A 25711-nucleotide genomic window follows, 5' to 3' on the forward strand; every position below is an offset into this window, starting at 1 on the left:
TCTGGGTGCACCACCTGAGGAAAGATCCCATCCACCTAAGGGTGTCCTTTTCGATTTCAATCTGGTGTAGTCGTTTGATGTGTGAGGTGGGATACAGTGTGAAAGGCTGCAGAGAAGTTGAGGAGGGTCAGGACGGCAGATTCTCCTCTGCCTAGTAGGGTGCGGATGTCATCTGTCACGGCGATCAGGCTCAGTACTGGTTGCCTCTTAATCCTGATTGGGAGGGGTCTAGCAGGTTGTTTCTCTCCAGCTGTTCGGTGAGTTGGAGGTTGATGGCTTTCTCCAGAACTTTGGCAGGAAATGGGAGTTATCAAGATGGGGCAGTAGTTTTGGAGATCGCTGTGGTCTGCGGAGGGTTTCTTGAGGAGGGGGTCTGACCTCCGAGTGTTTCCAGGTTTTAGCAAAGGTGGCTGTGTCGAAGGAGGCATTGAGGATGGTGGTGAGCTGGTGGCTGATCTCGTCGCTTCCAAGGTTGAAGAGTCGTGGGGGCATGGGTCAGAGGGTGCTGCCGAATGGATGGAGTTCATTAGGGCAGTAGTGTTCGGTGTTGGGGAAGTGGTCTGCTACAGAGTCGCAGAGTTCCTGTGAGGTGGCGATCGAGTTCTCAGTGGCTGATGGGCAGGTGACGATGGTGAAAAGTGTCTTGATCTAGTTGGCGCTGGCCTCAATGAGGTTTGCCAGGGCCTCCCTTTTCATGTCTGAGCTGGTGGTGATAGGTTTTGAGGGCCGACTTGAAGGTGGCTCGATTGCGGTGTCGCTTCTGCTGGTGCGCCATCTTTCTTGGTGTTTGCACCTGCGTTTCAACGTGCTGATTTCTGGGATGTACCAGTAGGCATGTTTGGTGGGTCTGTGCATTTTAGCTAGTTTGGTGTGAGCAACTCAGTCGGCGGTCCAGGTGATCCAGTTGTTGAAGTTCTCTACTGCTCAATTCAAGTTGGTAGAGACATCCGGCTGGATGATGCTGAGAGCGTCGCCCATTGGTGCTGAGCGACTGTCTCAGCTGTAGAAGGGGGGCTGTGGTGGTTTGGGGGACTGCGGGATGGTCCAGTGATAGTGAAGTGGAGGATGGAGTGGTCGGACCAGGTTTTTCTGTGGATTCAGTGTACGTGAAGACCGGGGCCTAGGATGTGTACTGCTCTGTATGTGAGGTCTGAGACCAGCTGCGTGAGGCCAATGTTGCCCATTTGTTTCAAGTCAGTGGAGTTGGTGTCTGTGGGGTCATCCAAGTGGAAATTGAGGTCTCCTAGGAAGAAGTAGTGATGGGTTTTGATGGCGAGTGGTGTGATTAATCCTGTGATGGCGTCACTGAGGCTGGTTTGAGGTCCTGGCGGTCTGCATGCGAGGGTGCCTTTGATGGCTGTATTTTCGTCAGTGTGGAGTTGGAAGTAGAGGTGTTCCATGATTGGTGTGGGTTCGTCTTTAGTGGTGGTGTAGATGATTGATTCCTTGTGTATGATGGCAATACCACCTCCGTGTCTGTTTGTGGGGGTAGCATGTGCAAGTGTCTGATCTAGGAAAAGCTGCAAGAAAATTAAGCTAACAGGCAAATACCGTCAACAACTTTACTTATTCAATTTGTGGGCGGCTGCTGAAAATGAAGCAGGCTCCTTCTTTATGGCATGTCAAGACATGATCCTGGGAATAAATAACAGCATCTTGCTAGAAGCAGTGGTTGTGACTACAATTTAGTTATACGTTTCACTTGTTATATGTGCATAGTGACAACTTGAAGTTTTGTGCTTTAATATAAGCATGCGTCATACAACTTTGAACTCTTCTCTCTAACCAGCATGAACATTTTGTGGCACCTTCCAGAATTGTATGCAACGCCAGTGCTACATACACAGTTCTCTATCCAAAGAATAATTTACTCACTGTGAAACCAAAGGGGTTTTTGTAAACAGCAAACTAAAACACGCCTATATGACATAGCAAAATTTGGTGAGCAATATACTTCCAATAAAAAATAAGAAAGAAGCATTGGCAAAACCGGTAGGTCTGGTGTTGGCTGTCAGTCTTTAGGCTTTGCCAATGCTTACTTTATTTTTTCGTGGCTTTTGCAAAACTTCATTGTTGGATATCTGCAGGGCTCCTGCCAACATACATATACGAAAATAATTGTCTAAAAGCAAACTGTTTTGGCGGCTAAAAAACAATCCTGGTCATAGTAGTGGCACTGAAGAAAACTACTTTCTGTGCAAATGTGCTCCTTGTGAGCAGGCAGTAAAATTAGCCAACAGCAGGAGGCGGACTCACTGCCCCAATCTGTATACTGTAGTGGGCAGGAGATGTATTTGAATGATACGACAATAGACCAAAGGCTATAAGGCTGGCTAAGAGCCCATTTATGTAAACATATATTACACATATAATATTAGTACAATCGAAATGTATCAACACCAGATCCAACAAGCACTGGCATGGCCAATATGTCTCCCCTTTTGGACATTATAAGTGTTTAGCCTTTCAGCACATTATCCTGGGTGCAAAGCCAATAGGTTTTGGCAACCGGAGAACTATTGGCGTTGTCTATGTGAATGTGTTTGGCCCTTTCCAAATATGTCAAATTTATATTACACAGCGTTAGCCTCAGCACAAATTCAAAGAATATAGCATCATAAATAAGGGAGGAAGCCGGTTCTGCATGGCAGGGAATTCTAAGTGACATTTCATCGGACATATCACTGGACAAATCACATGGATGAATTGTTCTGAATAACAGCATAATAAGGACAAACGAGGACATATGTGGTCTAAAGAAAATACAGAAATAAGGGAGGCTGCGAGGGTTCAGATGCGCCCTCCAGAACCAGCAATATAAACAGGGCTGTGATTGAGCTTTCGGCACTGGGCTAAACTAAATTCTTGACAGCAGTCGAGAGGGTTATGGGAAGAACTAGTGAGCTGGAGAGGGCAAATAAGGATTAGTTACTTACCTGTAATCCTAGTTCTCTTCCAGGGGTATACTCATCAAAGTCATAAGCACTGAATAGTCCCGCCCTCGTGCGGGACCCCGGAGCAATAGCCAATAATATGCATATATCTACATATATATAAATATATACATACATATAAATACACATATAATAACTATATATATATATATATATATATATATATATATATATATATATATATATATATATATATATATATAATATGCATTATACATATGCAGCCCAAAATAACCATACTAGGCTCAAAAGACTGCCCCCAAATGCCTGAAACAAATCTTTACATTTGTTAAATAAAGACATATAAATGACATTATATGAAAATGCAAAGAAGAAAGTACTGCCTTTGTTGTCTTTGAAACACACCACCTTTATTTTCAAAGGTAAAACAGGCAGGACCATAGAGGCAGCTTTAGCCTAAATAGGCTGCATTGTAACAATAGGAAAAAAACTGGCGCCGTGCCTTTAAGACCTCTATGAGCCTCCAGGCTCCCATCATGCACCACAGGTGACAGTTAGGTCAGTTATTTTTGGACGGCGTATAACAGTGTAAACACAGCATGGGTAATGCGTAAAATAGCCAGTTCTGGTATTCGTCCGGGGAGGAGGGTGGGTGTGCTTATGACTTTGATGAGTATACCCCTGGAAGAGAACTAGGATTACAGGTAAGTAACTAATCCTTCTCTTCCAGGCGATACTCATCAATAGTCATAAGCACTGAATAGAGTAGCAAGCCCATCCCATACCCTGCGGACGAACACCAGACCTTCTAGACAGCACACTCTTATGTGAATTACCCAAACAAATTTCTCAGTGATGCCTGACCAACTTGGGCATCAGCCTGAGCATCAGAATCAAGGCAGTAATGGCGGGCAAATGTGTGAACCGACCGCCACGTAGCTGCCTTACAAATTTCATGTACAGGAAAATTTTTAAGCATTGCTATAGTAGCAGCCTTTCCTCTAGTGGAATGAGCTCTAGGTCTACCCGGGAGCTGCTTTCGTGCCAGTTCATCAAAATGAGGGAAGAGGAATAGCTGTCCTATCTGTTCCCCAGAATTAGGCAGAATTAATCAAAGGAGGATAGGACACTTGTAACCACTAATACCAAGAGAAATATTTGGAAAACCCTCATAAACGTTGTGTATAACGTAAGCGGTATATGTTGTTGGCCGCCCCACACAGACGTTATGGCAGCAATCATTGGGTTTAACAATTTTGTAAATTGCCAGCCTCACCCGAGGCGTTCTCTGGTTTTGTGGCAGTCTCCAGAGAATTTAGAGTTACCCCACTGAGAGTGCGCAAAAAGGTTTTTTTAAAAAAGCTTCCAGACGACTTAGATATTCTTTATTAATATCGCTGGACTGCTGGGTTAAAAGGTTGGGTATGCTCGCTGGAAGTTAGGTATCCATAGCATATAATTAATAAAATTGTAAGAACGTCGACATGTTTCTGCTCTGTTGGCCAGGATGGTCTAAGAGCATTCGTCAGGACAAATACAACATTTAACACAGATAGAAAAACATATCACTATTTGTGATAAAGGTGGGTAGATTTATAATTTTATTAGTCTTACCCTTCTGTTTTCGGTATATGAGGTCACCTAAAAATTGTTAAAGAGAAAGGTGGGGTCACTCCTAGCATTTATCCAATATTATGGAAATGATTGACAAACAGAACTTAATACTGATTTAGCAAAAGTTCGAAATAGACATAAGGAAACAGGCTAATGGGGACATTAATGGCGAGTAAAGGGGGGGCGACTGGAGAAGAACTAGCGTTTGGCATAGTGAGTCTGTGACTTAGTGATGACAATAATACAGTGCCCAAATCCAATCATAAAAGTGACATACCTCTAGTTAGGTGAGCTTTCATATAAACCTAACGGAGGTAAGAACAGAGAAAGGATAAGGAGGGGGGAAATGGATATTAATCCATGTTGGTGAAACGGTTCGAATTACCTCAGGTGAGGTCTTACCTTAGGAATGAAGAATCAAGGTTTCATCAGGAGGAAAGGACATTGTCCCAGGCTATAACGATAGCAGGCTAAGGTTAGTACAATGCCGTGTCTTTGGCGATTCACCGCTAGTAAATGCGGGAGGAAACTCACCCGCTTTGAAAGTATGCCGCGTCTTGTGCTGACTCTGCCTCCTGGACGCCGGGAGCACGCTTTCAATGGCGTTTTTACAGGGCATTTCGAAGAAATAGAAATGGGACTTTTAGCAAGATAAGAACAAGTTAGGACTCTGTAAAAAGACAGTTTGGGATATATTTTCACGCTCGAAATAAATTATAAGTGAAACCCAAGAAGATGTGATAATTATCATGGCGTTACTTATAAGGATTGGAAAAAATGAATTTTTGGCACTAAATTGTGGCCATCACATATCCAAATCTCGTGACTTTCGTACTGCAGAAAAAGTAGTTCTTTCTTTGGGGTCTATTATACATAAAGATTAGCGTGCAAAGTGGTGCCAGCAGATGCCATCATTTAGACCGATCTGATTGGTCTTAAGGCGGTCCACCCACCGCTGTTCTTTTTCATATAATACTTTGTCAGCATTGGGTGTTGTGTCTGGTATTCTTTCAATAACTGTCCACTTCAAGTCCTCAATGTTGTGTTTTTGTTCTGTGAAGTGTGTACAGAGCTTGGTAGTATTCTTATGTAAGCGAATGTTGCTTTTATGTTCCCCTATGCGTAGTTTAACCTTCCTGCAAGTCATGCCAATATATTTTTTGTCACAGGGACAAGTGATCATATAGATCACGTGCGAGGTGTTACAATTACTGTGTTGCCTTTGGGTCCATGTGAATGTTGCAGACAGCTGTAGAGTCTTAGACATTGAAGTAGATGTACAGGCTGTGCAGGAGCCACATGGGTAGTGGCCCGTCACTGGTGTCATGTTGGTATTCCTGATAGGATAGATTGAATTGATTTGTTTTGGGCGAGTATGTACTAGCATATCGCGTAGATTCTTTGTTCGTCTATTCGCAAAGCGAGGTTTTGGCCAGTTGAACTTTCCAGTATTTACAATGTGCCAATTCTTACTTATAAGTTTGTTAACCTGGTATGATGCAGGTCCAAATGTTGTGACGCAGGTCATGAGATCCTTGTTCTCCGCTTTTTCAAAAGTTGTCAAGAGGTTTTCTCTGGGTTGATTTAAGGCTCTTTTTTGACATTTCGATATTGTCGATTTTTTATAATGTCTTTGTTGGAGTCTGATGCTGAGAGCCTTGGATTGTGTTACATAATCCTTTTTTTGACTACAGTTCCTTTTGAGGCGTAAGAACTGGCTATAAGGTAGATTGTCCCTTAATGGTTGTGGGTGATAGCTGTAGTAGGACAACAAACTATTTTTTGCAGTAGGTTTTCTAAAAGTTTTTGTCTCAATTCGGTTTTCCACTGCAAAAATCGTTAGGTCCAGAAAGTCAATGCTGTTTTTATCTGCTGTATACGTGAATCTGAGCCATGGATCACGTGTATTCAGCCAATCAACAAAAGTTTTTAGATCTCGGTTATTGCGCCAAATCATAAGGACGTCATCAATATAACGTTTCCAGTAGAGAATACTGGAAACGTGGGGATTGGCAGTTGTTAGTACATGATGAGTTTCAAAATTACTCACGTACAGGCCGGCCACCGAGGGGGCAAAGGCACTGCCCATGGAAGTCCCATGGCTCTGTAAGTATAGTTGGTTTTCAAATTCGAAGTAATTCTCTGTAAGTGCCATCCGGCAACATTCCAGGACAAAGTGTCTAGGTGTTTTGAAATCCCAGTTTTCTGAAAAAAGGACATCTTCCAACATTTCTAGTGTCTCTTTTTGTGGAAGGCTGGTATATAGTGATTCCACATCCATTCCTACCAAGAGCATACTTGTGGGGTCAAAGGCTTGATCTTTAAGTTGGACCAGCAGATCACGGGTATCTTGTAAGTAGGCCGGTGTTTTTTTGACAAGCGGTTGAAGGAATTGATCCGCAAATTTAGAGAGAGGTTCCAGCACTGATCCTATACCCGAAACAATTGGTCGACCTGGTGGAGGAGTTCTGTTTTTGTGTGTTTTGGGTAAGGAATAAAAATACGGGGTCTTTGGATGCTCAGTAGTTAGGAATTCAGCTTCTTTTTTGCTTACCCAGCCATTTGTTACTGCTTCATGGACCATGATTGCCACGGTTGTTTTTAATCTTGATGTAGGGTCCACGGTAATTTTGGTGTAGAATTTTTCATCCGTCAATAATTCGCGGCATTGGTTTCTGTAACCTTCTTTTTCCAAGATAACTATTCCGCCACCCTTATCCGCGGGTTTTATGATGATATTTTCATTTGACTGTAGTTCTTCCAAGGCGATCCTTTCTGATCTCGTTAGGTTCTGGAAGGGTCTTTTGACGTTAGTTGCCATGAAGAACTACAGTCAAATGAAAATATCATCATAAAACCCGCGGATAAGGGTGGCGGAATAGTTATCTTGGAAAAAGAAGGTTACAGAAACCAATGCCGCGAATTATTGACGGATGAAAAATTCTACACCAAAATTACCGTGGACCCTACATCAAGATTAAAAACAACCGTGGCAATCATGGTCCATGAAGCAGTAACAAATGGCTGGGTAAGCAAAAAAGAAGCTGAATTCCTAACTACTGAGCATCCAAAGACCCCGTATTTTTATTCCTTACCCAAAACACACAAAAACAGAACTCCTCCACCAGGTCGACCAATTGTTTCGGGTATAGGATCAGTGCTGGAACCTCTCTCTAAATTTGCGGATCAATTCCTTCAACCGCTTGTCAAAAAAACACCGGCCTACTTACAAGATACCCGTGATCTGCTGGTCCAACTTAAAGATCAAGCCTTTGACCCCACAAGTATGCTCTTGGTAGGAATGGATGTGGAATCACTATATACCAGCCTTCCACAAAAAGAGACACTAGAAATGTTGGAAGATGTCCTTTTTTCAGAAAACTGGGATTTCAAAACACCTAGACACTTTGTCCTGGAATGTTGCCGGATGGCACTTACAGAGAATTACTTCGAATTTGAAAACCAACTATACTTACAGAGCCATGGGACTTCCATGGGCAGTGCCTTTGCCCCCTCGGTGGCCGGCCTGTACGTGAGTAATTTTGAAACTCATCATGTACTAACAACTGCCAATCCCCACGTTTCCAGTATTCTCTACTGGAAACGTTATATTGATGACGTCCTTATGATTTGGCGCAATAACCGAGATCTAAAAACTTTTGTTGATTGGCTGAATACACGTGATCCATGGCTCAGATTCACGTATACAGCAGATAAAAACAGCATTGACTTTCTGGACCTAACGATTTTTGCAGTGGAAAACCGAATTGAGACAAAAACTTTTAGAAAACCTACTGCAAAAAATAGTTTGTTGTCCTACTACAGCTATCACCCACAACCATTAAGGGACAATCTACCTTATAGCCAGTTCTTACGCCTCAAAAGGAACTGTAGTCAAAAAAAGGATTATGTAACACAATCCAAGGCTCTCAGCATCAGACTCCAACAAAGACATTATAAAAAATCGACAATATCGAAATGTCAAAAAAGAGCCTTAAATCAACCCAGAGAAAACCTCTTGACAACTTTTGAAAAAGCGGAGAACAAGGATCTCATGACCTGCGTCACAACATTTGGACCTGCATCATACCAGGTTAACAAACTTATAAGTAAGAATTGGCACATTGTAAATACTGGAAAGTTCAACTGGCCAAAACCTCGCTTTGCGAATAGACGAACAAAGAATCTACGCGATATGCTAGTACATACTCGCCCAAAACAAATCAATTCAATCTATCCTATCAGGAATACCAACATGACACCAGTGACGGGCCACTACCCATGTGGCTCCTGCACAGCCTGTACATCTACTTCAATGTCTAAGACTCTACAGCTGTCTGCAACATTCACATGGACCCAAAGGCAACACAGTAATTGTAACACCTCGCACGTGATCTATATGATCACTTGTCCCTGTGACAAAAAATATATTGGCATGACTTGCAGGAAGGTTAAACTACGCATAGGGGAACATAAAAGCAACATTCGCTTACATAAGAATACTACCAAGCTCTGTACACACTTCACAGAACAAAAACACAACATTGAGGACTTGAAGTGGACAGTTATTGAAAGAATACCAGACACAACACCCAATGCTGACAAAGTATTATATGAAAAAGAACAGCGGTGGGTGGACCGCCTTAAGACCAATCAGATCGGTCTAAATGATGACATCTGCTGGCACCACTTTGCACGCTAATCTTTATGTATAATAGACCCCAAAGAAAGAACTACTTTTTCTGCAGTACGAAAGTCACGAGATTTGGATATGTGATGGCCACAATTTAGTGCCAAAAATTCATTTTTTCCAATCCTTATAAGTAACGCCATGATAATTATCACATCTTCTTGGGTTTCACTTATAATTTATTTCGAGCGTGAAAATATATCCCAAACTGTCTTTTTACAGAGTCCTAACTTGTTCTTATCTTGCTAAAAGTCCCATTTCTATTTCTTCGAAATGCCCTGTAAAAACGCCATTGAAAGCGTGCTCCCGGCGTCCAGGAGGCAGAGTCAGCACAAGACGCGGCATACTTTCAAAGCGGGTGAGTTTCCTCCCGCATTTACTAGCGGTGAATCGCCAAAGACACGGCATTGTACTAACCTTAGCCTGCTATCGTTATAGCCTGGGACAATGTCCTTTCCTCCTGATGAAACCTTGATTCTTCATTCCTAAGGTAAGACCTCACCTGAGGTAATTCGAACCGTTTCACCAACATGGATTAATATCCATTTCCCCCCTCCTTATCCTTTCTCTGTTCTTACCTCCGTTAGGTTTATATGAAAGCTCACCTAACTAGAGGTATGTCACTTTTATGATTGGATTTGGGCACTGTATTATTGTCATCACTAAGTCACAGACTCACTATGCCAAACGCTAGTTCTTCTCCAGTCGCCCCCCCTTTACTCGCCATTAATGTCCCCATTAGCCTGTTTCCTTATGTCTATTTCGAACTTTTGCTAAATCAGTATTAAGTTCTGTTTGTCAATCATTTCCATAATATTGGATAAATGCTAGGAGTGACCCCACCTTTCTCTTTAACAATTTTTAGGTGACCTCATATACCGAAAACAGAAGGGTAAGACTAATAAAATTATAAATCTACCCACCTTTATCACAAATAGTGATATGTTTTTCTATCTGTGTTAAATGTTGTATTTGTCCTGACGAATGCTCTTAGACCATCCTGGCCAACAGAGCAGAAACATGTCGACGTTCTTACAATTTTATTAATTATATGCTATGGATACCTAACTTCCAGCGAGCATACCCAACCTTTTAACCCAGCAGTCCAGCGATATTAATAAAGAATATCTAAGTCGTCTGGAAGCTTTTTTAAAAAAACCTTTTTGCGCACTCTCAGTGGGGTAACTCTAAATTCTCTGGAGACTGCCACAAAACCAGAGAACGCCTCGGGTGAGGCTGGCAATTTACAAAATTGTTAAACCCAATGATTGCTGCCATAACGTCTGTGTGGGGCGGCCAACAACATATACCGCTTACGTTATACACAACGTTTATGAGGGTTTTCCAAATATTTCTCTTGGTATTAGTGGTTACAAGTGTCCTATCCTCCTTTGATTAATGCTGCTTTCGTGCCAACTGATAACAACAAAATGCATGACACAATCCATCTAGAAATGGACCTCTTAGTAGCAGGAAAACCCGTATTTAGAGGACCGTAGTTCACAAATAGATGATCAGTCTTTCTGACACTCTTAGTTTTATCAAGGTAAAACTTCAAAACTCTTTTCAAATCCAAAGAGTGCAGAGCTCTTTCTGCAGAAGAGCTCGGAGTAGCAAAAAACGTAGGTAGTGTCACTGATTGATTTATGTGAAAATCCGAGATTACTTTAGGGAGAAATCTCGGATGAGTCCGAAGTACCACTCTATTCGCATGGAAAACGAGATAGGGTTCTGTTGCACAAAACGCCTGAATCTCGCTCACCCTGCGCGCAGAAGTGATAGCTACAAGGAAAGACACCTTCCACGACAGATGTTGAAGAGAAGCTTTATGTATAGGTTCGAATGGGGGACCCATCAATTTAGACAAAACCACATTAAGCTCCCAAGGAGGTGAGGAGGCCCTCACGGGAGGATACACCTTCCTGAGACCCTCCAGGAAATCCTTCACAACTGGCATTTGAAATAAAGAAACCTGAGTAGGGGACTTTCGATAAGCTGTTATTGCTGCCAGATGGACCTTAATAGATGAATACTGTAAACCTGCTTTGGCCAAAGAAAGTAAGTATGGTAACAGTACCTGTTCCTGACCTCGAATGGGGTCATGACCTTCAGCAGCACACCACGTGAAAAATCGCTTCCACTTGAAAGCATGTCTTTCTTGTAGAAGCTCTCCTTGCCTCCTTTAAGATGAACATACAGTCCTGAGAGAGACCTAGGTGACCATACTGGACGAACTCAGGTACCATACTGCTAGCTTCAGGGACAGCAGGTTGGGGTGGAACACCCTGCCGTTCTCTCTCGTCAGCAGATCCGGAAAGCAAGGAAGTCTCTTGTGCGGTATCTTGGAGAGATGCAGGAGATCCGGGTACCACCATTGGCGAGGCCAATCCGGAGCCACCAGAATCATGTCTGTCTTGGAATTGTACAGTTTCCTGATCACCAAGGGAATGAGTGGAATCGGTGGAAAAGCGTAGAGTAACGTCTCTGTCCAGTCTATCCACAGAGCATTCCCCTTGGATCCTCATTGTGGGTACCTGGATGCGAAGACGCTGCATTTTGCGTTTTCGGCGTCTGCAAAGAGATCGATCTCTGGTAACCCCCAGGTTTGAAAGACGTCTCTTATTACTTCGTCTTTTAAGACCCAGTCGTGCGCTTCTGCAAAGTGTCTGCTTAGTTCGTCTGCTTGGACGTTGAGGACACCAGGCAGATGGACAGCTGAAATTTTCATACCCCGAGCCAGAAGCCACTTCCAGATTGCTTGCGCTTCCAGCGACAGAGGTCTGGATCTCGTTCCGCCCTGCTTGTTCAGATAGTACATTGTTGTTGTATTGTCCGTCTGAACAAGCAGAGAGGATGTCCTGAGCACAGGAAAGAAAGCCTTGAGAGCTAGATGGACAGCTCTGAGCTCCAACATGTTGATGTGATACAACTTTTCTTTCTCCGACCACACTCCTTGAACTTTAAGTGACTCTAGATGAGCGCCCCAACCCTGCAGGGACGCATTTGTCACCAGGGATCGTTTGGGCATGTCCTCCTGAAAAGGTACTCCCACAACCAGATGATTCCGCTGCATCCACCATTGAATGGAGATTCGCACCGACAGAGGCAGTGATAGTTTGTCTTCCCATCGGTTTGAAAACTGGGACCACTGATCCTCCAGCGACTGTTGCAGAGGTCTCATGTGTAGCATGGCATTTGGAACAAGGAAAATGCAAGACGCCATGGATCCTAGCAGAGACGAGATCTGTCTGGCCGTTGGTCGAAGAGTCTTTAACATTGTTTGGCACTTGAGGAGAATGGATGATAGTCTCTCTTCCGAAGGATACGCTTTTGCGTCCTTTGAATCCAGAAGTGCGCCCAGATGAACAAGTTACTTACCTTCGGTAACGCTTTTTCTGGTAGATACTATATCTGCCTGTGGATTCCTCACCTTGTGAATATCCCCCTTGCGCCAGCAACATTCGGAAATTCTTTTTCGTAGCCTCGCCCCGACGTGGATAGGACGTCACAGAGACACGGCTCCGCTCGCGACTCCGCTGACGTCACCGACGCCTATAATAGGCCCACGCCGGCGTGATGACATCAGTTCCGCCTTTTTTCCGTGCCATCGAGGCACACGGACGGACCAATGACATTAGATATATACAAAGTATACACAGTACACAATAATCAAGGCAAAGCACACAGTGCCAAGCAAGTGCAAGAAAGCAAATGAAACATTTCCTTGACATCAAAATAAAAATACAATACATTACAATAACTCCGGCATAGAAGAGTGGACAACGGGGAGGCGGGTGGGTCAGTGAGGAATCCACAGGCAGATATAGTATCTACCAGAAAAAGCGTTACCGAAGGTAAGTAACTTGTTCTTCTGATAGATACATCTGCCGTGTGGATTCCTCACCTTGTGAATAGAATCCCACAGCAGTCCCCACTCCCGGAGGAGGGTGTCCACTCTTCTAAACCAGGAAATCCTGAAGGACAGAGCGCGCAAAGTGGCCGTCCCTCCTGACTTCGGTATCCAAGCAGTAATGCATCGCGAAAGTGTGGAGGGAAGACCAGGTTGCCGCCCTACAAATGTCCTCCACAGGAACACCTCTAGCCAAAGCAGAGGTAGTTGACTTAGCTCTAGTGGAATGAGCCCTAATACCCTCTGGAGGTTCCTTACCGGCCAAAGAGTAGCAGATCTTTATACACAGAACGATCCATCTTGATAAAGTTCTTTTATGGACCGCTCTTCCCTTCTTGCAGCCAGCAAAGCCAATGAAGAGTTGATCGTCCAAGCGACAGTCTTTAGTTCTGTCCAAATAAAAAGACACCGCCCTCTTAGGGTCCAGACGGTGCAACCTCTTCTCCTCCTTGGAAGGGTGTGGGGGAGGATAAAAGGTAGGGAGGGTAATGGATTGACCAAGGTGGAAAGGAGTCACCACCTTAGGAAGAAAAGCAGCCCTGGTCCTTAGAACCATCCGATCAGCATGTATGGTCAGGAACGGGGGCTTGGAACTAAGAGCTTGAAGCTCACTTACCCTCCTTGCCGAGGTAATTGCAACTAGGAAAACTGCCTTAAAGGTTAAAAGCCTCAAGGGACATTTATGAAGAGGCTCAAAGGGAGAGCCCATCAGAAAAGTCAGAACAAGATTCAAGTCCCACTGAGGCACAATAAAAGGAGTAGGAGGGAACTTGTTTACAAGACCCTTCAAAAACCTCAAGACTACAGGAGACTTAAAAAGAGAGGGCTGATCAGGCAAACAAATAAAAGCCGACAGCGCCGAAAGATAGCCCTTAACTGTGCAAACCGCCAGCCCCTGTTGCGCCAAAGAAAGAGCAAACCGGAGCACATCTGATAAATGTGCTCTCAACGGGTCAATATCATTCTCACCACACCAAATAACAAACTTGGACCATCTATAAGAATAGACAGTCTTAGTGGAGTCGCGTCTGGCAGACAAAATGACATCCACCACATCAGGAGTGAGAGAATAGGAAATCAGGTTGCCCCGTTCAATCTCCAGGCATGAAGGTGCAATGTCTGGAGGTGGGGGTGTAGAACCTGCCCCTCCATCTGAGAGAGGAGGTCTCCCCTGAGAGGGAGACGGAGCGGCGGGTGAGAGGAGAGGTGGAGTAGATCTGTATACCACACCCTTCTTGGCCAATCTGGGGCGACCAATATAACTTGAGCCCGGTCTTGGCGAATTTTCCTCAGAACCCGAGGAATCAAGGGTATGGGAGGAAACGCGTAAAGGAGTTGATTTCCCCAACTCAACTGAAACGCGTCCCCCAAGGCTCCTTGCATCGGATACTGGAGACTGCAGAATGACGGGCAGTGAGCATTCTCGCGAGTGGCAAACAGGTTCACCCGAGGAGTCCCTCACGTCCGAAAGACGAGACGTATCACCTCCGGATGAAGCCTCCACTCGTGGTCGGCAGAGAACTGCCGGCTGAGACTGTCGGCACGCACGTTCAGAACTCCGGCCAGATGATTTCCCATCAGACAAATCTGGTGGTCCTGAACCCAGGACCAGAGACGCAGAGCCTCTCTGCAGAGACACTGCGACCCCACTCCTCCCTGCTTGTTGATGTACCACATCGCGGTCGTGTTGTCCGTCAGGACTTGGATTGACTGACCGCGAAGGGAAGGGAGGAAGGCCTTGAGCGCCAAACGTATCGCCCGCAATTCTAGAAGGTTGATGTGAAGCAACCTTTCCTCTGGAGACCAAAGACCCTTGACCTCCAGATCCCCCAGATGTGCACCCCACCCTAGAGTGGATGCATCCGTTATCACCGTGGCCACCGATGGAGGTAGATGGAAAGGCTTCCCTTGCGACAGGTTGCCTTCCACGCTCCACCAAGACAGATCCGCTGCAGTTTCTCTGGAGATCTTCACCGACTCCCCGAGATCTCCATTGTGCTGATACCACTGCCTGCGGAGACACCACTGGAGTGCCCTCATGTGCCAGCGTGCATGGTTGACCAGGAGAATGCAAGAAGCCATCAGACCGAGCAGGCGAAGGACCTTCAGGACCGGAACGACCGCTCCAGGGTAAAACAAAGGAATCATTTCCTGTATGTCGCGAATCCTTTGAGGTGGAGGGAATGCACGACAAACAGTAGTGTCCAGTACGGCACCTATGAACAGGTTGCGCTGGGAGGGCACCAGGTGAGACTTGGGTACATTTATCGAAAAACCCAACCTGAACAACAACTGAGTTGTCTCTTGCAGATGATGGAGCACCTTCTCTGACGACTCCGCTTTGATCAGCCAGTCGTCCAAATACGGGAACAGGTATCCCCGACCTCCTGAGATGAGCTGCCACCACCGCCATCACCTTGGTGAAGACTCGAGGCGCAGTAGTAAGACCAAACAGAAGGACCGCAAACTGGTAGTGCTGCGAACCAACCGTGAAACTGAGATACTTCCTGTGCGACTTCAGGATGGGTATATGGAAATACGCGTCCTGCAAGTCGAGCGACACCATCCAGTCTCCTTCCATCAACGCTTGAAGAACCTGAACAAGGGTGAGCATCTTGAATTTCTCCTGCTTCAGATAGAGATTCAAGATCCTGAGATCCAGGATTGGACGAAGCCTGCCATCCTTTTTGGGGATCAGGAAATACCGGGAGTAGCATCCCGGACCCCTTTCCTGCTCTGGGACCACCTCTATCGCACCCTTTCGTAACAGAGTTAGAACCTCCTCCTGCAGAAGAGACAGATGTTCCTCGGAGCAAAAACCTTGACAAGGAGGGTAAACAGGGGGAAATTCCCGAAAGGGAAGGGCATACCTATTTTCTACAAGATTGAGAACCCAAAGATCTGTCGTAACCGATTCCCAATCCTGTAGAAAATGGGTAAGCCGACCCCCAACCGGACCCACATGATCCTGAATGACAGATCTAGGGCTGCTTTTCTGCGGCAGGGGGGTTGGAAGAGGTGGAGGAAGAGGAGGGCTGACGTCCACGAGGACGCGCTCTTTGCTTTCCCCTGTACGATCTGTACACTGAATTCTGCTGCTGCTGCTGTTGCTGCTGCTGTTGCTGCTGCTGCTGCTGCTGTTGGCCTTGCCGGAAGTTCCGAAAGGAGCGACCAAAGCCCCTGAACCTTCTGCTGGAAGAAGTGCCCCTGATCTGGAGGCCCAAAGACTTCGCTGTTGCTCTGCAATCCTTGAATCTCTCAAGAGCAGCATCCGCCTTTTTCCCAAAGAGACCTGAGCCATCAAAAGGAAGATCAAGCAGAGTCGCCTGTACATCAACCGAAAAGTCCGATGACTTCAACCAGGCTGACCTCCTTGTGGCAACAGCGGTGCCCATAATACGAGCCTCAGAGTCAGCAGTGTCCAGACCACTTTGAATAACCTGGCGGGCTGCCGCCTGAGTGTCACAAATCACCTCCTCAAAATCCTTTCGGTTGGCGTCAGGAATTTTTGGAGCCAGGATACGCAAGGAGTCCATTAAGGCATGAACATACCTTCCCATTAGGCAAGTGGCATTAGTTGACTTCAACGCCATGCTAGCCGATGAAAAGGTCTTTTTTGCCACCTGGTCCTGTTTCTTTGCTTCCTTCTCACAAGGAACCTGAGGAAAGGCACTAATACTCTTCTTTGAACAGGCAGCCTGAATGACCAGGCTCTCTGGCGAAGGATGTGAAGACAGAAAAGCCGGGTCCTCAGGAGCAGCCCTGTACCTCCTCGCAACACTCTTCGAAACCGCAGGAGCCGACAAAAGGTTTCTTCCACACTTCCATAATAGGATCAGTCAAGGCATCATTGAATGGAAGTAAAGGCTCAACCACGGAATTCGGAGAATGGAAGACTTCTGTGAGGATATTAGACTTGAACTCCACTGTAGGCAGAGTCAATTGAAGAAGTTCAGCAGCCTTCCTCATAACCAGATGGTAAGGCTGGATATCCTTAGAGGGAGCACCCGAGCCTGAGGGCAACTCCCACTCTGGAGAGAAATCAAGAGTCCCTGAATCCGCCAATTCCTCAAAACAGCTCTCCTCTAGTTCACCTTCTTCAACATCAGACTGCGAGTCCATGTACCTCTGCTCCTCCAAAAGGCGTTGAGCTTCCCTTCTGGACCTCTCCTTCACACGCCTCGCAGCCGGATCCACCTGCGGCTTCGACGGATTCGGGGCCGGCGCCGGTACAGAATCCGACGGCACAGAAGAATGCCCTCGAGGATGATCACATCAGGAGCAGGCGACGCCGGAATCGGCGTCGACGACTTCGGCGGGGCCGGGAACTGCCAATGCGGCGTCGGAGCCGGCATGTAAGGCATAACCGGAGGATAGGAGTGAGGAACTCCCAGGCTGAATGCCAAAGGACCCGTGGGACCCGAAGGTGCACCAGAGGGGTACCACGCCCTTGAGAAGACACCATACATTGCGTTAAGAAACGCTGAAGGGTCCTGGCCTGGAGCAGGAAAGGGCGGCTGAAAACCATCAGGCCGGTCCTGAAGAGGGATCGGATTCGGCTCTTCGACAGGCGCGGAATCCACATCCTCCCGGGCCTCTTCCTCTTCTCGGGCCGGGGACGGAGACGGATTCGGAACAGGAGAAGCATTCGGAGCCGGAGATGGAGATCGCCCACGCGACTCAGATGGCGAGGCCTCACCTTCATGCTCAGAGACTTCGAGGGTAACCACCTTCGAACGTACCTTCTTCGGTGACCTCGACCTCGAGCCCGACTCCTTACCAGACCGACGTCGGGACTCATGTCTCCTCTTCTTGTGCTTCTTCTTCGACTTCGAAACATGATCCGACGCCGACTTCGAAGACGACCTCTCTCGAGAAGCAGATCTCGACCTCGCCCTGGACTTCGACCTCGCCCTTCGAGAACGAGACCTCGACGACTTCTCCTTTCCAGCTTTCACCTTAGCAACCAGAAGTTTGGCTTCTCTCTCCCTCAGGGCCTTCGGATTCATCTTCCGACATGAAGAACAATCCTCCACATCATGGTCGGAACTTAAGCACCAGATGCAGTCTTCATGGGGGTCGGTAATGGACATCATTTTACCGCACTCCCTGCAGGGCTTGAAGCCGGTCTTCTTGGATGACATCTTCGAAGAAACAGGATACAAAGAAGCAGAATAAACCAACAAAACGGCAACAATGTACCAGTAGGCTACAGAGATTCCCGATAACCGTTAGCGTCGACGACGCGGAAAAAAGGGAACTGATGTCATCACGCCGGCGTGGGCCTATTATAGGCGTCGGTGACGTCAGCGGAGTCGCGAGCGGAGCCGTGTCTCTGTGACGTCCTATCCACGTCGGCGCGAGGCTACGAAAAAGAATTTCCGAATGTTGCTGGCGCAAGGAGGATATTCACAAGGTGAGGAATCCACACGGCAGATGTATCTATCAGAAAGTGGATCCTCTGTGTGGGATTGAGGATAGACTTCTTGAAGACCTAGTCTTCGCAGCTGATGAATAAAGAACGTGAGATGTTGCTGAAGTAGAACTGGAGAGGCACTCTTTATCAGCCAATCGTTTAGATAGGGATAGATGAAAATATGCCTCTTTCTTAGGAAAGCCGCTACGACTGCCAGGCACTTTGAAAAGGTGCGAGGAGCTGACTTTAGCCCGAAGGGCAAGACTGCGAACTGGTAATGATTGGTTTGAATGCAGAACCTTAGAAACTTCCAATGTTTTGGGGCAACGTGGATGTGAAAATACGCATCTTGAAGATCTATGGAGCACATCCAGTCCTTTTGATGCAAGAGTGGAATTATTTGGTGTAACGCCAGCATTCTGAACTTTTCTCGCTGAATGAACTGATTGAGGCGCCTGAGATCTAGTATGGGCCTAAACTCCCTGCTTTGACCTTTCTTTTGAACTAGAAAGTAACACTTAGGCCCCTGTAACATTTTATCCACATAAGGTAACAAATTTGCATCCTTATCTTCCAAATCCTGAGGATCCGTTTGCGAATTCCACAGACTGGGAGCGAGAAATTAGAAAAAAATTGAACTAAATTTTGTTTGTGGGGGGGGTTGGGGGGGGGATGTGGAGAGCTGCAGAAGAAAGTGTCTGTTTTTTTTCCCCTGCAAACGGCATCAACAAAGTATTTCTGGTGCTAAAATCACCATTTTCCCCAGTTTCCAGGAACAGGCACACTTTTGTCAGAAAACCAACATTATCTACAGTGTTGTCATTGGAAAGCTAAACCTTTTTGAAAAGTAGACCACATTCTGAATTCAGCAAGGAGCCATTTGTGCAGATCCTTCAACGTTTTCCTATAGAAACTAACAGTTGAAATAAAATATTAAGATTAAGTTGTGCCAACATATTCACCTGTAACTTCTAAGTATGGTAGATTGCAGATTAGAGCAATATATGGTTACATTAACTGAACCCTTCTGGCTACAGGAATGTTTATAGAACTTGCAAGTTCACCAAGATCCAGGAGGTACCCAGAGCCAATATCTGAGCTGCGCTTTGCAATGGATTTGAATTGTGTTCCGAGTATAAAACTATTTATGTGGTAAAATAAAAAGAGTGAAAAATAGGTATCGAGAAAAACTATGTATTTCCGAAATGGCAACAATATAGAATTTAGAAGCAGTGGTTATTTGCACATCTCCAAAATTGGGGGTACCCATACTAGCATGGGTTCAGATGATTTTTTTTAAATCACTTCTTTTTTTACACATAGTCTTACATTTGGAAGGCAGAAATGCACAGAAAGTCAATTGGTAATAACACGTGTTCTACTATTCTGTGTTCCCCTAAGTCTCCCGATACAAATGGTACCTCACTTGTGTGAGTAGGCCTTAAGCTCTTGACAGGAAATGGTCCATAACGCAAAGTGGACACATCAATGTGTCCAGTGTAAACAGACTCTTTTTTCAAAATGTGCCTAGCTGTGGATTCCGGACCCTAGCTCAGCCAGCATCTAGGGAAACCTAGCAAACCTGTATATTTTTGAAAACTAGACACCAAGGGGAAACCAGGATGGGGTGACATTTGTGGCTCTCACCAGGTTCTGTTCCCAGAATCCCTTGCAAATCTCAAACTTTGTAAAATAAAAACCAATATTAAAATCCACATTTCCCTCACATTTCGGTGATGGAAAGTTCTGGAATCTGTGGGGAGTCACAAACTTCCACCCACCCAGCAATACCCCAAGCGTCCCGATAAAAATGGTACCTCACTTGTTTGGGTAGAGCTAGTGTCCACAACAGGAATCGGCCCAAAACGTACTTTGGAGACTTCAAAATTATTGATCATAAAAAAAGACCTGGTTTTACAAGGAGCTCCCAACTGAACCGCTGCTAGGCTAATCAGTCAGACTTCCTGATGCCACAAATGGTGGTTGAACGGTAAAGCAGGGTCTGGGGAGCTCATGAAGGCCTGAATCAGCGTGCTTCGAGTTTTTACCCAAAACTACACCGAGAAGAACACTTTTCAAGAAATCACCGTTTTGTGATTTCACTAACACTACTAGGCGAGGGCAGGATACACCTTAGCGTGTGTAGACCACCCAGCCTATGTTACACTGGCCCTGAAGAAAACCTCTATAGTCACACGAAGGTTGAAACATGCAGACCTAGCCTTTTAACTCTTCTTACGTCTAATTTTTGACACCACAGCCTACCTAACAAGGCAAAGGTGCCACATGTAAATATATTTGTATATATATATTTTTGTACTGGTTGTCCAACCACTCCAGAATAAAGTCTTCGAGTGGGTAGTGTGGAGGCAACTTTTAATCACATTTTCTTACTCATATCACATATAAACAAAAATAACCAGTTCCACTGTAATCAGGTGTCGCAGCACACCTGGATGGCATTCGGCTATCCGGGTGGGACCCCGATGATGAAGCATGTCGCTAACCAGGTTGGTGAGTGAGGGGTCTTCTAAGGACAAAGGATTGTCCAAGATTGGGTCGCAGGGCTTGCACCTCAATACCGTACTAATTGTACAGGTATTTAGTACCCTCAGTGGTTACTACTTCATTTGTTTAATTTTACAAGGAATTTACCTGCGTTTTTGGTCCGGGGCTCAGCGGATATCTGGAGAAACCTACCAAACCTAGACATTTCTGAAAACTAGACTCCAGGGGAGTCTAGGGAGGTAAATCGTGCGTGGATCTCCCAACGTTTTTCTATCCAGAATCCTCTGCAAACCTCAAATTTAGCAACAACAAAAAAACACGTTTTACTCACATTACTATGTGGGAAAGCTGTGGAATCACCGGCCCGACACACATTTCCTACCACACAGCATTCCTCCAGGTCTCAAGGTAAAAATGCTACCTCACTTGTGTTGGTGGGCCAAGTACATTCTACCGGGAAGGCTCAAAACATATTGTGGATACATCAAAATTATCTATCACGAAATGACCAAGAAATATGAGATTTAAAAAAAAAATCCATTCGATGTTTGCAGGGGATTATGGGTAGGAAAACTTTAGGGGGTCCACGCAACCTACACTTCCCTAGACTCCCAGTGGTGACTAGTTTTTAGAACTGTCTGTGTTTGGTAGGCTTCCCGAGCAGGCCGCCGAGCCCAGGCCCACATACGCAGGTGACCCACTTGCAAAACCAAGTTGTTTTGTGTAGATAATTTTCCACAATATGTTTTGGGTCCTTCCCTGTAGCAGGCACTTGGCCCACCCACACAAGTGAGATAGCATTTTTATCAGGAGACCCCGGGGAATGCTGGGTGATAGGAAATCTGTGCAGGCCAAGTGACCCTACAGCTTTCCCACACAAATATTTAAGATATATATATATATATATACAACCAAAGCAGGAACCTCATTAAGGAAACCACTGGACATCTTATCTCACACTGTTTAATGGCAATCTTCAGGCAGCGCAGCAAAGGCAGACAGCGACTTTCAAAGTACAGCCAGACGCGTTTCAAGAGCTGACGCTTTCTTCCTCAGTGGCATGGATCTGAGCGTGAAAAGTGAGATTCACCTGGGAATGCGCTGCCACTCATTGCGATCCATGCCACTGAGGGAGAGAGTGTCAGCTCTTGAAACGCGTCTGGCTGTACTTTGAAAGTCGCTGTCTGCCTTTGCTGCGCTGCCTGAAGATTGCAATTAAACAGTGTGAGATAAGATGTCCAGTGGTTTCCTTAATGAGGTTCCTGCTTTGGTTGGATTTATAGCGGCTGATCCTCGGTCGCAAGTAAAACCCACCGCCGGAGAGCGGGTCCCATTCAGACGCCACAAGGTTTCTGTGTATGGGATGACAAGAGCGGGAGACATTGCAGGGTGAAGCCCGCTTACATCACGATTGCAGTAAGAATTCGGGGTGGCTGGCGGGCAGTGTTGTGACTTTCACCCACTTGGGATTTATTTTGTGATTGACAGAGTAGCGAGCGCGCCCATGAACTACATTACCCACAAGGCCTAGCTGTTGGCTACGCCCATCTGAGCGTGAAAAGTGAGATTCACCTGGGAATGCGCTGCCACTCATTGCGATCCATGCCACTGAGGAAGAGAGCGTCAGCTCTTGTAACTCGTCTGGCTGTACTTTGAAAGTCGCGGTCTGCCTTTGCTGCGCTGCCTGAAGATTGCCATTAAACAGTGTGAGATAAGATGTCCAGTGGTTTCCTTAATGAGGTTCCTGCTTTGGTTGGAGATATATATATATATATATATATATATATATTCTTTTCTTTACAAAGTTTGAGGTGTGCATGGTATTCTGGGCAAGAGAACCTGGTGAGTGCCACACAAGTCACCCCATCCTGGATTTCCCTGGGTGTCTAGTTTGTCAACATGTACATTTTTGCTAAGTTTCCCTGAATGCCGGCTGAGCTAGGGTCCAAAATCCACAGCTAGGTACATTGCAAAAAAAGGGGTCTGTTTTTACTGGAAAAATGGGATGTGTCCAAGTTGCATTTTGGGCTGTTTCCTGTCGCGGGCAATAGGAATGCCAATACAGGCGAGGTACCATTTTTATTGGGAGACTTGGATGAATGCTGGGTGGGAGGAAGTTGGTTTACAAAGTTTGAGGTTTGCAAGAGATTCTGTTTAATAGAACCTGGAGACAGCCACACAAGTCACCCCATCCTGGATTTCCCTGGGTGTCTATTTTTAAAAAAATGTACAGGTTTTCTAGGTCCCGGCTGAGCTAAGGTCCAAAATCCACAGCTAGGCACAAAAAATGTCAGTGCCTAGTGGACTATTGCCCCGATATGCCCCCTAAAAGGGGCAGGTGGGGGATGACAAAAAGACTGAATATGCCCAAAACAAGACCCTTGCCCAAGGGGCTGCTCTTCCCTCTCTGGTGTCTAATAACGGATCTCTGCTTGGGGATCACCCGCCTGAGGCAATTCCAAAGCAGGGATCCACTAGGGAGGGGTACCATTGGGAAGGGGAGATTCTCCGATTTTCAATTATACCTCTCCTGTGTGTCTACATGCTCGGGCTGAGAAAGTCCCACAATCAGTGAAAATGAAATGTGCAGATCAGCTCATTTCGCTTTTGTTTTCAGTGAAATGACGTCAGTGCGCTGGGGAAGCTATTCCTTAGCTCCTGAGTCTGTTTTGGAATAAAAGAAATCCCTGTAGTGCCCACACCAGAAGGATTTCCAGTGCCATGCGTGAGGATGCGTGGGAGCCGCCCGCAAGCACAGTTGCTTTGGGCGGTTCCCGTACGTCTGGCGCACTGAACCAGTAAAAACAGCTGTCTTAACAAGCAAATGAAAGAAAGCCGATGGTGTGCACCCTCGCCCACTTATTTCTCATGAGAGGCTGCCAGAAGGTATACCTATACTGTAGAACATCCTGCTCCAACACCAAATTAGTTTTGATCAAGAAGATGATGGTTGGGTAGGTGCAAGTGTTGATACTCTTTAGAAAAAGTTCACTGGTGTAATGGATCATCAGAAAGGTCTTCATGAAATAAGTAAAATAACCAAACGCAGTCCCCAAAGGGGAATAATGATAAATCTTGTGCTCATGGCCAATCAGAATAACCTGAGTAAATCCAAGTCTGAGACTTCAGAATCTGCTTTCATAAGCATTTCAAAACATATCGACTAGAGTTATGATACCAAATCTACCTTCACAGCTTCATCCAGAGCACTTTGTCCTCCACCTTTTTCTAAAACACAAAGGATAATGCATGGTGAATTACAATAGGTTATACACTTTTTTTGATAAAAAGAGCCAATTTATAGGAAATATCATCACTCAAATCAAATTGATGTTCTTCCTTTCGTAGACCAATCATTTGCAGATTTAATGCATACCTACTATCCGCCCCTGCATTTTCTTTTATGAATTTGAGCTAAAACAGTTCAATCTCTTCCAGGTCATAATTTGCAGCTCAATTCCCTCCCAAACAGATTTTGTTGTCAACAGGGTTAGGGTGGCTGAAAGATAACTACTACTTCACATATAGGTAGACAATATGCAGTAACAAGGAGAGAATTGGGGACGTATCTTGACCAATTTGTAATGTAATGACCCCCGCCGCACCAGCACTACCAACTCCCTTGCAGAACACAACACCCTGATTTACTTTGTGCAACATGGTGGCGCATTTTAGGTTGCAAACATTCCCTTAACTACAGAAAAAGCTGAAAGGAAGCACAGTCTATTAATTTTGAAAAAGATAATCATGCTGTGAAGAACAAGTTACTTGCCTTCAGTAACACTTTTTCTGGTAGATACAGTATCTGCCTGTGGATTCCTCACCTTGTGAATATCCCCTTGCTTCAGCAACATTCGGAAATTCTTTCGTAGCTTCGCGCCGACGTGGACGACGTCATAGAGGCACGGCATCGCATGCGACTCCGCTGACGTCATCGACACTACAATAGACCCACGCCGGCGTGATGACATCAGTTCCGCCTTTTTTCCCGTGCCTTGGAGGCACACGGACGGACCAATGACAGTCGACATATACACAGTATACTCAGTACAAATATCAAGGTATCACACACACTGTAAGCAAATGCAATAAAACATTTGAAATAAACAACTCCTTGACAATAAAGTAAATACATTACAGTAACTCTGGTATAGAAGAGTGGACAACGGGGAGGCGGGTGGGTCAGTGAGGAATCCACAGGCAGATACTGTATCTACCAGAAAAAGCGTTACCAAAGGTAAGTAACTTGTTCTTCTGATAGATACATCTGCCAGTGGATTCCTCACCTTGTGAATAGAGTCCCACACCAGTCCCCACTCCTGGAGGAGGGTGTCCACTCTGCAACACCAGAAAATCCTGGAGGACAGAGCATGCAAAGTTTCCGTCCCTCCTCACCTCAGTGTCCAAGCAATAATGCTTTGCGAAAGTGTGGAGGGAGGCCCAAGTCGCCGCTCTACAAATGTCCTCAACCGGCACACCTCTTGAAAGTGCAGATGTCGAAGACTTAGCTCTATTAGAGTGAGCTCTTATACCCTCTGGAGGATCCTTAAAGGCCAAAGAGTAGCAGATCTTTATACAGGGGATGATCCATCTTGAAAGAGTCCTCTTATGTACCCCTTTCTTGCAGCCAGCAAACCCAACGAGGAGCTAATCATCTA

The 25711-nt window shown here is 45.6% G+C and overlaps 1 protein-coding gene across 1 annotated transcript in view; it reads right to left on the reverse strand.

Annotated features, from left to right (window-relative positions):
* The window catches only part of CDCA8 (cell division cycle associated 8), a 168066-nt gene that overhangs the window by 125109 nt on the left and 17246 nt on the right, over positions 1-25711 (reverse strand). The window contains exon 3 of the mRNA XM_086951436.1: positions 24241-24281. Coding sequence (XP_086807562.1) covers positions 24241-24281 — 41 coding nt within the window. The remainder of the gene's footprint in view (positions 1-24240; positions 24282-25711) is intronic.

Source organism: Lissotriton vulgaris, unplaced genomic scaffold (assembly GCF_964263255.1).
Source record: "Lissotriton vulgaris unplaced genomic scaffold, aLisVul1.2 SCAFFOLD_3572, whole genome shotgun sequence".
NCBI classification, from domain to species: domain Eukaryota; kingdom Metazoa; phylum Chordata; class Amphibia; order Caudata; family Salamandridae; genus Lissotriton; species Lissotriton vulgaris.